The sequence below is a fragment of the Danio aesculapii genome, chromosome 8 (assembly GCF_903798145.1).
Source record: "Danio aesculapii chromosome 8, fDanAes4.1, whole genome shotgun sequence".
In the NCBI taxonomy this organism is placed as follows: Eukaryota; Metazoa; Chordata; class Actinopteri; order Cypriniformes; family Danionidae; genus Danio; species Danio aesculapii.
The window spans coordinates 37,324,722-37,338,101 of NC_079442.1; the positions used below are offsets into that span (position 1 = coordinate 37,324,722).

Genomic DNA, 13,380 nt, shown 5'->3' on the forward strand with positions numbered 1-13,380 from the left:
ACAGTACTGTAGCCTGAAAAAAAAGAAAAAAGCCTATTGAAATTATATTTAGATGCTTTAACCACATTTTTCCATTCATCCTCTTACAAAATGCCTTTATCAGCTCGTCTCTTATTTTGAGAATTTTCCTAATGAGTATGTACTAGTGTCTAAGAGCATTATATGCATACAGAAGAGAGTGGGCCAAGGTCAGGTCATACTCTTTCCCATATTGCCCATTTTCCCTGAAAATAAAGTTTACACAATTGAAGTTAGACGTTAAAGAGTACATTGCAAATATGTTGCTTCAAATAAAATAGACATGGACCCTAGTCACTAATCTCTCTTTATTATTATTATTATTATTATTATTATTATTATTATTATTATTATTATTATTATTATTATTAATAATAATCCAATGAACGCAAAATAAAGTGGATGTTGTAGTTCTTGGTTTATCAGCAGCTATTGCTAAAGGACTATGTAAACATTGCTGACATTAGCTGGTGCGGTGTGGATAGACATCCGTGTGGCTGGGGGAGCTGTGCGCTTTTCGCGCGCGCGCGCACCTGCTACGTCAAATCCTCCCTCTCGCGCGCAGTACGCCGTCGTCTTGGAAACGCACCTTCAGCGTCGCCAGCCAGTGGTTGTATGAGCGGATGATGGAAGAAAACAGCAGAGAACATCTCGATACTGGTGTGTAAAATTAAAACACATTCATACAGAGTCGTTTTTACCGTTTTCCATTTACATATGCGCACATGATACGGTCTCTGTATGGAGAGCGAGAAACAGGTGCATGATATCAGCGCTTCGTCCATGTAAACACAGCGACTGTTTGCTAACGTTAGCCGAATAAAACCTTTATTATGCGACACTTCCCAGCATGTAGAGAGTCAAAATATTACAGAGCGTCTATGTATTTAGATTCGTGTTCAGGTACAGGTGCATAAGTCATGAAATGCCTCAGCACGTGTGTTTGTAATGCTGTTTTGTTAAGATGGACATTCACTGACACGGTGACTGGCATACCTATACTCTGCTGGCTCTGCTACGTCCTTATGCGACTATACTAAGTTTGCTCTGCATTTGTTTTGTCAATTTATTAGACGTGTACTCTATTATGATACATTTAGAAAGGGTGGAATCAGATCCCACAGCAGCCTTTTTTCAGACGAGAAGACTAGCTTCTGCAAAACTGGGTTTCTGAGTTTTTTATAATGGATGTTTTGCGTTTATTATTAGTTTATACATATTTATTTGTAGTTAATAATAGTCTAAATTATTTAACCAAAATTATTTAACTATAACTACCAATGACATTTATTTCAAATTTAATAATATAAAGTGTAATTTAGAGTAGTCAGTTTTTCATAATTGAAAGAAAAAGGTGCCACTTAAAAAACAAACAAAAAAACATGTTAATATGATTGTTTGCATAGCACTTTTTTATATTGAACTTAAGATCAATATAAAAGTCTTTAAATCTTGATGGTTCCAGGAGTCTTTTGTCTATGAAATCTGATCTTTAGCTCTTATTTTCTATTGGATTCAGGTCATATGTGTGGGTCGGCCAATCTAGAAGCTTTATTTTATTTGTCTGAAAGCAGTGTTGGAAGTTTCCCCTGTTGTATTTTGGGTCATTGTCTTGCTGAAATGTCCACCCATGCTTTCATCTTCATCATCTGGTTATGAACCCTTTTCACATGTATAGTTTCTCAGCAGGGGAAGTTATCATAGTTTGGTAAACTCAGAGCGCAGTGAATGTGAAAATAATTTTTTACAATCATATTTGCTCAAATAATAAAAGTAAAATTTACTGTTAGTTTTATTACGATTTTCGGAAAAAGGAAAAATTGTGTTAGACTGAAAACAGCCACCAGGGGAGTGAACAATGTTAAATTTGCTGTCTAGCCCATAGATGCTGCATTAGAAACGACTCACATAAGTGGCAATTCATTTTTTTGTAATTTGATGCAAAGATGATATAATGATACGTTAAACGTGTCATAACAATATTGTGAAAATTGTCCAGGTGTTGGGACTGAAGGATCTAATATTTATCTAATATGAGGGCCAAGATTGCATTACCGTGGTCTTTGGGGCTTGGGCTAAATGAACAACAGTAATTTTCACTCTATAAGTTCAAGATGATGGCATCAAGGACAGCATAGGCATTTTTATTTTACATAGGCCTATAGATTGTCATGGGATCTCACTTTTCACTCCAGTAAAACATAATCTTGAATTCGAAAATTAAAGATACACCATTGAAAGGGGTTCCATTTCGTCAAGTTTACCCTTTCAGCTTGATTGTCCAACATGTTTACAGCAGTGTCACTGTGTGAACATTGTATTGAACATTGTATTGTAAAAAGAACATTGTATTGGCCTACTGTATAAAGAAAATAAATCAAAACACAACGTCACATCATTTGTTTTGTAAAATGAATAAGCAGTGTCATATGTCAACGTCCATATGAAAGCATCTGGCTGTCAGTCTTTGACATGACTGGACTTTGCTTCTCAGCGCCCCCACACCTTGATGCTCATGTCAAAAATAGCATGTGTAGTTTCTTCTTTTTTAAGTGAGGTGTAAATCGCCGTCATGCATAAACGAATGACATTTTTGCACTTTTACACATAATAATCCATGATCACATTACGCAAAACTGAAACCGCACGTCAAAATAGCACATTGTAATTATTTTTGAGACCCCCCCACAAAATTTAACAAATCATGTTTTCAGGGAAGCCCATGTCTTATTTAGGGCAGTCGAGCTCCCCCTAGCTCCCCTATAGTTTACACCCTTATTCTAACTACTGAGAGATTGCAGCTGCTGTCTGGGCTTTCCTTGCCATTTAACACCTTCCTTTCTTCATGTATTTAATACATCTGGTGACAACTGCAAGTCAACATTACCTTTAGAAATATTCTTTCTGAGAAAAATTATCAAGACTTTCCCCAACTTGATTTTCACATGAAAAGGCTATGTGAAAATCGAAAGGCTGTGATGTTTACATGTGCTCTCAAGAGCATTTTCTTTGTTCAGTGACATGTGAAATTAATGTTTTTATCCAAGGTATTGTCAAAAAGCTATTGTGTATTGTGCCAACTGCCAACAATGTGTTATGCAAAGATAAGTGATTAAATCATGCTATAGTCTAATGCGGCCAGATCTATATATTCCTGTGCTTAATAATAATATTTTTTTTGTTGTAATAACTTTAACTGTTTAACATTAGCAAATAGCTTTTGCTATTTTTTTTTGTTTTTTTTTTAGCTTTTGATTTGATTTATTTATTTTGAACATAAAATCATACACAAAACAATTCTTTAAACAATATACATTTCAACATGGTAGAAATGGAGCGGGATAAAGCACAAGGTTATTATTCTCCCCACTCCATTACACCACACATCATTCGTCTATTACTTTAACTTATTTCTTCTTTTACTTATCTCTTCTTTTTACACAAGACATATGAGCTTTACATGAGACATATTTTGTCCTTTTGGCATCTTTGACATATTATATGTTTGATTCCATTTATACATTTACATTTTACAACATAGACCCACAAAATACATATTGCAAACAGCCATTAATTGAAATATCATCATACCGTTCTCATTTTGTTCTTTTTCAATCACCCCTATTCATCATTAAATTTGTTTAATAATATATAATACAACTTTTGAAATTGGTTAATATCCTGACATTGTTTGAGAATCTGTTCCAGATTGTTCCATAATTTCACACCACAGACACACACTTTTTAAAATATTGTCCTTGTTTTTAACTTCCTAAGATTCCGTTCTTCTCTCAGATTATATCCCCCTAGTCTTTCTCCAAAAAAACTTCAGTAGGCATTTCGGACGTAATTTAGTCCTAGCTTTATCATAAATTGTGCTGTTTTAAATTTAACCAAATCACTGAACCTGAGTATCTTCAATTTAAAAAAATAAAGGGTTTGTACGCTTCAAATACCCCACATTTTCTGTCATTCTAATGACTTTTTTCTTTATTGTACATAAGGATCTAAATTAGATTTATATGTATTCCCCCAAATTTTAACACAATAACTTTTTTTTAATTAATTAATTACAATTTTTACAAAGCTTTTTTTAATGTTTTAGTTACATTGTCAAATTTCAGCTCATGTTAGTTAAATAAATCGAGAAAATCAGTGTCGGTGCTGTTACTGTCATACAGTGCACTCAGACCCCAACCCTGATCATGTGACAATATTTGATCACTTAGTTTTAGAATATGCTTTAACTTTTGCCAAATAATTTTGAGCATATCACCAATCATAATAAATGTATATAGCATAAATATATTTTTATATTTTTTCATTTTAATAAGTGATTAAAGTGTTTTAGTGATTGTACATTGAGGGTCATTCACAACATTTTTGACTGTTTGTGTGGCAGATAATGAAGCAGGAGGAGAGGATGCTCTCGTGGGGAACGTGAACAAACTGATGGTCACTCCTCCAGGATACACCGGACCGCCCAAGAAGGGCCATGTCATTTTCGATGCCTGCTTCGAGAGTGGTGAGAGACTATTTGTATTTTGTACATTCTCGTTTTCTCTTTCTCCAAAATAAATGTTATCCCAATTTTATTCTATTTTCTGAAAATAAGTCCCTTTTTGAAATCTGAAAATGCATCTACATCAAGCAAGCAAAATGTGCGAATGCACACACATTTGGATTAGTGTCAAATGTGAGAGACGCACTGTGTGAATACTTGGACCACACATTGTAAACATCTTCACTGTCACTTTTGATCAATTTAATACATTCTCACTGAATAAAAGTTCTAATTAGCATATAATAATAAACTTTTTTTTTATTGGCCCTAAACTTTTGAACGGTAGTGTAGTTTCTCCACTGCTAGGGTGCGATAGAATTGAGAAATTAATATAAAGATTCTGGATTGTGTTGATGCTCTAATGTAGTAGAGCATTTGCATGCAAATGACAACCTTGCCATGAAAAATAAATATGGAACTACGGAAACCGTTTTCAAGTTTTTTTTGTGTAAGCAAGTATTTTACAGTACAGTACTTTAGAAATACTCAAAAAATATCTGTCAATGTTTTCAGAATACTATATTTGATTTACCAAAGTCACACGAGTGGAATTTTACATCCGTCACATCCATAACAGAGAGATGTCACATCCATAATGACACTTTTTCCTCATAAATGCAAAAATATGAAATAAAATAAAATCAATCATTGATTGAGTGATCGTTTTTAAAAGCTTAACTCTTAAGCTAACTCTTATCCTTTTGATTAGCATTATTTTTTTGGGTTGTGCAGTTTAATTGACAGAATTTCTACAAAGTTTGTTGCATACTTTAAACTGGCATTTTTTTGGTCACATCCATAACGCATGTTTATTTGCCTCATTTAATGTACAAAACATGTTCACAGATTGATAGTTTCCTTGTCCCTTAATGCTGTGATCAGTTGTTCTGGAAAATATAAACAAATGTTTCAATATAATGTCAACATATACTTTCTATGTGAATTTTTGTTTTGCGTTTTTACTGCAATTTTCACATCCATAACGCCTGAATTGCTCAGTACAATAGTGTTTATTGCATCATCAACTTATTCTTGACTTGTTTATAGTTGTCATTCCATGAATCTGCAATAGTAAAAGCATTTTAACATTCTGTTTATATTTAGTAATTATATTATACTATAATATTGTAGTAAACTACTAATGAAAAAATACACAAAAATAAAAGTGCATCCAATTGTTTAACTAATCCACATTGTTTGTCATTATTTATTACTATGGATTGTTTTAAGTCGCCATTAAAATGCATGTGCTGAGCTTGTCATGAGAACAAGCAGGATGTAACATATTAACGTAAGCTTGTGGTGTTGACATGTTCATGATCTAATTTATCTCCTATATAACCAGAATATCAATTAAACGGTACCTTAGCTGAACAATGTATTAACATGGCAGTTAATTAAAGATTTAGTAGGATGTATACGTTGAACGGTTTGAATAACACTGTGGTCCCTTTTCAAATGCAATACCCCCTTGATTTCCCAGGAGAGCAGTAGACTTCAATCGTCAAACATGTTTTGTACAGAAATCATCGTCAGTGTCTTTTGTTTAACCATACTGTTTTCGTATATGGCAGCACAGCTCAGAGAGAGACTATTGTCCATGCAAGCGGGGCTTTTAATGGATAATTATCTCCCTTTTAAATGGAGGGGGTTAAAATTAAAGCGTTTCATTTGAAAGTGACTGCTCTTGTCGGTCTACCTCGCTGAAAACTGTAATTAAAGCAAGTTATGATATTTTGAAGAATGCTTTGAGTAAAATGGCCTTTGTTTGGCACTTTTTTTGCCGGTCTGAATGAACAGTGATGTAATGAAAATAAAGTGCTTTTGCAGTGACAAGGTCAAGTGGGCAGCTGAGAGCAGCTTTGGGCCAGATTGACAGTGAATCAGTATGGCTGGAACAGGCACAATATCATTCTTTGCTGGGAGATTAGGTTCAGGGTCTCCAGCAGATGAGACTCAGCTTTCATATTCTTGACAGGCAACCAATTCACCCCTCTGCGGGGAAAAAGCTCGCCTGTGGCTCGGCTCCCCGTGGGGAGGGTTTTTTATATAGATTTTTTGGTCTTGGAAATATTCTGTAATAGTACAATTTTTAGGTGGAGCAAGTCTTTCTGGTCTTATTGAGCAGTTGCTGGTGAGTTTGTGCTCAATGTTAAGCTGAAAAAAAGCAGTTGGTTACGGATCTAGTGTCTGAAACGTAAAACTGACCTCTTCCAATCAATTCCAAAGTAACTTGATCAATCTATATGATTTTGAGACGCTCTACCAGACTAAAAATAAAACCCTGTTCACATTCCGCTTCAAGAATCGAGCCGTCCATCACTACAGAGATCTTTATTGCTATCAAAACTGATGTTTGTTGTATGCTTGCTTGGATGCTGATGCTTGTAGTTTGTGAAAGCGATATCCAAGACTGGAAGATGATGATATGCAGCGAAGGACGGCAATAAAAGGACACGGAATAATAACATGGGTTTCAGAGCCAAAGTCAATATAAATAAATAATCAGGATGTTTTATAAGTTTCTCTGTTTCCCCATCTGACTGGCCCCAAGGACCCCGAGGCACTGATTAATGAACATCCACCCGCAAGACCAGGATCAGCTAACATATATGACATTACCCCCATGTCTCTGGCTCGGCAAATTCTCTGAATGATTTATGGAATAGATATTAATCTGCTTCCAGTAAACGCATTATCCAAGTTGGAAAATGGAGAAGAATTGATGTTACAGCGCTAATGTCAAATTAATGTCCTGTTGCTGCTTCAGCAAAGCAACACTGCAGTGAAATGATGTTAACCACTTGCACACTGACAAAAGGGAAGCGACACTTTCTTGGCAACAATCGAGGCTTTTGACGTAAGTGACTTTGAGAGCTAAAGCCTCCGTGTCAATTGAAGGACTTGCGATGCAATAGTTCAGCAAAGTTTTCGGAGCTTAACGTAGACGGTCATTAATCAAACACTCTTCTCTTTATGTTGAAGAAGATGTGGAAATGTAAAGCTTTCTGGTGATTTGGGCTCATTTATCAGAAAGCCACCTGTCAGCGAGTGATAACTTTTCACCATTTGCAGAGTCTCCTTTGTTACAGTGAAAGTCAGCACCTTCGAAATAGAAATGATATGAAATATATAGTTAAAGGACAAAATACCACATCTTGAAATTCATGTATTGTACATGATGTATTGTATAACATGAAATTGAAAGTATTAGTATTTAAACCCATTTTCAAAATAAATACGTAATGAGTATGAGCAAATTCAGTTATTTTTACAGATGTAATTTTGTCCTTCGTATTGAACACGTCACAATTTTTTTTCAAGAAAACATCCTTCTAAAGGTGCTGTTGACCTGTAAATTTCACTGGATGTTGGTAACAACCAAATAAATCCATAAAGTAATTAGTTTACAAATTAAGTTGTGTAATTAATTGAAATGACACAGGGAAAATGTATTGAACACACGAAGAAAGGAAGGTGTAGAAAGGCAGTGAAAGCCCAGACAGCAGCTGAAATCTCTCAGTAGTTCTTCAGAAACCCTCTGAATCATTTTTCAGATTTAACATTTTTTTTTTTTTGCCAAAACCTGGTTCAATTCCATGTCAAAGGCTCCCAACAAACATGACGTGTTCAATACTTATTTTCCCCAATGTATGTGTTTGCAGCACCATTTGGCAAGAAATACCAATCACCAACAATTTAAAAGGTTAGTTAACCCCCCCCCCCCCCCCCCCCCCCCCTCAAAAAAATTATTGATTTCTCACCATCAAGTCATTCCAAACCCCCGGGAGCAAATTAAGAAATTTTAGATTAAATCTGATCCTCCATAGACAGCAATGGTTTCTTTTATCTTCGTTAAGGCTGGTTTATACTTCTGCATCAAGTGATCAGTGTGACCCATGTCGCATGCCTTGCGCGTAGTCGTGCATTTGAACTTCTGCGTGCTGTTTGTGTTGCTCTGCAATAACACTTTCGAAATGCTAGCTGGCAGTAGGTTTTTAAGTTCCTCTGTGTCAAGTTTCTTTGTGGATGTTTTGTTTTTTTTCTGAACGCAACAAGTAGCTAAAACTCGCTCATTCTGAGGCAGGAACCGACGGACAAACAACAACTTTAATCATAAGTTAAACACAAAACAAAAGTTTACATTTGGAGCTCATTCAACACTTATAGGCTCACAGCTGTCAGCACCTCCCACACTCATCACCGGTACCAAGTTGACCAATCACGGAGCTTGCGCTATGCATCGTTGCATTGTGTAGTTAAATTTTTTTTCATAGGTACGTGTCATTGTTGGCTTTAGCCATGGCGAGGGCTATGCGACCGCGGGCAGGCTGCGCCGGACCATACGTGTACGCTTGATGCAGAACTATAAATCAGCCTTTAGCCAGTCCATGCATCTTCAGTAGTTCAATCAGTATATTATGACGCAACAAGAATACTTTTTTGCCAAATGGTTTCATCCTCATGAATGAGCACCCTATTTTGACACTTAGGAGAAGAAACTGTTAAATAAGTCATTATTTTTGTTTTACATGCTCACAAAAGTATCCTTGCAGCTTAATGATATTGAGATTGAACCACTGCAGACATATGATCTGTTCTGAGGATGTTTTTAGTATTTTTCTGGACCTTGAATGAGCAGGGGTCATTACTGTCTATGCAGGATCAGAGAGCATAGACAGTTTGGATTTAATTTCAAATATCTTAATCTTAGGGTTTTGGAATGGAATGAGGGTAAGTAAATAATTATAGAATTCACATTTTTGGGTGAACAAACCCTTTAAAGCAATTTACTGTGCCAGAAATGTTTATAAAGACATGAAGCTATATGGATTAATATAAAAAGAGATAAACAAACCGATGCTAATAACATAAATACATTTTTCAGTAGAGTGACATTTTGTTCAGCTGTTTTAAAACAAGTGAAACTTTTAGCCATTCCATGTAAACGAACAAAGTCACTTCATAATATGTTGTTTTTATTTAGTAACTAGAATACATTTTACTTCATAGAATAAGATGCATACTTCATACAATAAAATACATTTGACTGATTTTGCTCCACCTCTGACATTCATTATTTTTCATGTTAAAAAAAGTCTTTCGTAACTAATTAAAACAAAACAATAGCACAAGTGCAGTTTAACCTCTTCAAATAATGATTTTCTTGTAGTTTGGTGAGCAGTAGTTTCAGCTCCCCAACAATGACATATATTCACTGTGATTGCTACACGCAAGCTTTCAAACCAAGAACACACCATCTAGCGAGACTTCAAGCAAATGTGTCTCACTTGAAAGCCAAGATATCAGTCAAGTTCCTTTCCTCTGCCAGAAAAATAGTTTCGTGTTTTTTTCTCTCTTTAGACAGCTGTCATGAATTTCCTCAAAAAAAAAAAAAGTCAGAAGAATGCCTCTTATCTTTAGTATCCGGGTAATAAATTCTAATTGGTTAATTAAAACAGACCATGGATACATAAACTGTTTACTGAAGGCATAAAACACTTAATTTACATTTAGATGAGATGTAACTCATTTTCTTGTCAGCCATATGCAGATTAGGTCAGTGGTATATCTTTTTCTTAGGCATTTGGGCCTACAGGTTTCTAATTCCCTCTCACTTCTGTCTTTTTTTAGCATAACTTATTAAAATAACCCCCATTATGCACAGTTTGATAGTAAAAAACATAATGAATATTTCCCCAAGGCGTCATTAAAACGGTATTGATGGCTCTATAGATATAGTTACGTTTGCTGCATTATGTAAATTCCATAGATTCTTGAATTTAAAAGAGCTTTAATGGTTATAATTAGCACTTTAATCGCGTGATATTATCAGAGGGTTTTATTAAACTAATGTACTTTCATTCGAGTTTAGAAACATTTGTTTAATCAATATATGTATATATATAATTTTTTTTTTCTTTTGACTTTTAGTTCATACTTTTTATATACAATAACAGGCACTGATAGTCTTGCATTAATCTATGGCCTCTGGTTAAAAGCATCTGCATCATGCATGCCGGTTTAAAAGTATATTTAATGCAAATCACTTTGCATTTTGAGGAGATCTTGAAGGTTTTGAAGTACGCGTCATCCTGCCTTCCATTCATGTAGATTTTCTCATCAGTGTCATAATTCATTCGGGGGCAAATTATGTTGAAAATATTTCTCCACATGCTGATGCTTATCAGAGGCTCTGAGTGATAAAACTTACTGACTGTAGCTGCTGATTAAATCTGGTGCCAGCTAGAGGCAGAGGAAGAAGGTGTGTGTGTGTACACAAATACATATATGTGTATGTGTGTCTACATAATGATTCAATTCCTACCAAGGGCAGAATATAAGGCATCCACCAATGACAATCCAAGAAGTGCGGTACCCCCTAAGCATTTAACGGATTTGCACTAGGGATTTTAAATTATCCATTGTAATCATAATAGATGAAAAAAAAAAAAAAAACTCCTTCGATTCAGCGAACAAAAGAATGTGTTCGGAGAGGGGACAAGGCCTCAGTCGCATGCTTGCTAATGAGGATAAACAGTAGGGAAAAATCTCTCCGCTGATGGGGCTTTAATTGTTTTGCGCTTTTTTTTTCATTCAGTAGTATTTCCGTCTGTTTTTATCTTCCCTCAAAAAAAAATGCTTCATGTCACTCTTGCAGAGTTCATCTAGTGGATGAATGATTACGTTTAACACCCCAGAAAGACAAGAGGGGGTTGAAGAAAAAAAATACACACACAAGGATGCAATGGGAACAAAAAAAAAACCAGGAAGGATTGCAAGCAGATATTTATATACTTCAGATGTGTACCCTGCATCAAGACAGTCAGGACCCCATTGATTATAGAACATTCTAACAATCAGGCTCTGCGCTCTGCACAAGTGGCTGCAGGGGACAGCGGGGGCTTACAGGGAGGATGAAGAGTACTTACACAGATATTAGGGTACTATAGATGTATTCCTGCCCTCGACAAAACATAACAACATGGGCATGCATAAAAAGACAAGTGGAAAGGATATTAGTCGCAGATTTTGTGCTTAGCGCTCAGAAGATGAAAGTTTTGCTTGTAAACGCCTTGGTGTTTAGCAGAAGAGTCAAGCTCCGACTAAGAAGGCTGCATCACTGTCCGGTGTCTTACTGTTTTTTTATTCTGGAGGGTTTAAGAAGGATTTGACTGAATTGATTTGGGCTGCTGTCTGAGAACAAACCAGAGACGTTATCTGATTTATTGTTTTTATCAAGCGTTTTTTTTTTATTTTTTAGCTAGTTGGAGCTGGCTTGCTTGTCCTCTGTCAGTTTTGTAGCTTTATCTCTTTCATTCCTCTGATACTCAGGCCTATGGTGTTATATGGCTGTGACCCTGAAGAAAATATTCCTTCGCTCAGAGACGATGTGTGGAAGGGGTTTCATGCTCTCCCCCTCCTAAACCACAAGGTTAAGAGCCTCGCTTCTTGACTTTTACTGTAACACATTCTCGCTCATTGTGGCCCTATCACTCATTCAATGCACAAAGCCAAACAGCTGTTAAATTTACAGTTATTTTACAAAGTGGATTTTTTGCTTTTTTTAATCGTCTTGAAACCGCAGTAGCAGAACATGAAACGTCTGTGATTTACAGTGTACATTTACAAATAAAACAGAATTAGGACTGCATGTAGAATAGAGGTTTTATGTGACCGTGGACCACAAAACCAGTCTTACAGTGGGGAAAAGATGTATTGAACATGTCATGTTTTTCCTGGGAATAATAAATCTAATGGAGTTGTTGTGGAATTGAAACAGATTTTGGTAAACACCCAAACAAATCAAACATAAAAATAATCTGAAAAATGAGATATGTGTATTAACAATGAAATGACACAAGGAGAAAGTACCGAACTACTGAAATGTATTTAATATTTTATATAAAAGTTTTTTTTTTTGGTGATGGCAGCTTAAAGACTCAATATTAACTCAATATTATAATGGATTGCTTTCAAAAGTAACTACCCTAACAGTGGTCAGGAGTTTTTAGAAGTTGTTTCAGAAGTGATGAATGTTACTGAAAAAAAAAAATCGCTGATGAATCATGCACAATAAGTGGCTTTTTTCGTTCTGCTCTATTGTTTTTCTATGCAAATATACGCTAGACTGACCCGAAAGCGACTCGCAAGACAATCTTTGTAAAAACCCAGCAATCAAGTTAAAAGACATTCAACTATTTTAAAAGACTCCAACTATCTTTTTCATTCCACAGCCTTGCTTCCTCTAACACCTGTTATTTTGTTCAAAGTAATTTAACATGAAAGAACAAGCAGTTATATTTGTGCTTTGAACTTTGCACATCTGTAGCACATCCTTAAAGTCTCATTCACAGAGACGAACCGCGTAGCTTGAACCATAATTTGAATTGGTCCTCACTTTTCCTACCGACATAGCAACTGCTTCTCAGAGCAGAAGTGCACAGTGGTCCGTGCTCAGTCATGCTGTAATATTTACCCACCCCTAGAGTGCTCGGTTGTGGAGTGTGTGTCCGCAATGTGGAACGAGCGGGCCGAGCAGATATCTCAAATGTGCACAAGCAAATGAAACGGGTGATAATCCTGCCTGACATTCCTACCGTCAGCCTTGGTTATGTTTGATCAGAGCCCTGCAGCCTGGAGAGATCTGGAATGAAACATCGGCTCTTAGGTTATTGATGGCCGTTGCGATACCTGCATGCGAATGTCATGGAGCGCACGTGTGTTTGCGCATATTTTATTGACATGTTCTTTGAGGTATGTCCTCTAGCGTATTGCTCTGACAACTTTAGAATGTA

At 35.9% G+C, this 13,380-nt stretch overlaps 1 protein-coding gene across 1 annotated transcript in view; it reads left to right on the top strand.

Annotated features, from left to right (window-relative positions):
- The first annotated feature begins 629 nt into the window (after positions 1 to 629).
- agbl4 (AGBL carboxypeptidase 4) overlaps positions 630 to 13,380 on the top strand; it is a 746,666-nt gene continuing 733,915 nt past the window's right edge. Inside the window, exons 1-2 of the mRNA XM_056463891.1 lie at positions 630 to 678; positions 4,421 to 4,543. Coding sequence (XP_056319866.1) covers positions 642 to 678; positions 4,421 to 4,543 — 160 coding nt within the window. The 5' untranslated portion in view covers positions 630 to 641. The remainder of the gene's footprint in view (positions 679 to 4,420; positions 4,544 to 13,380) is intronic.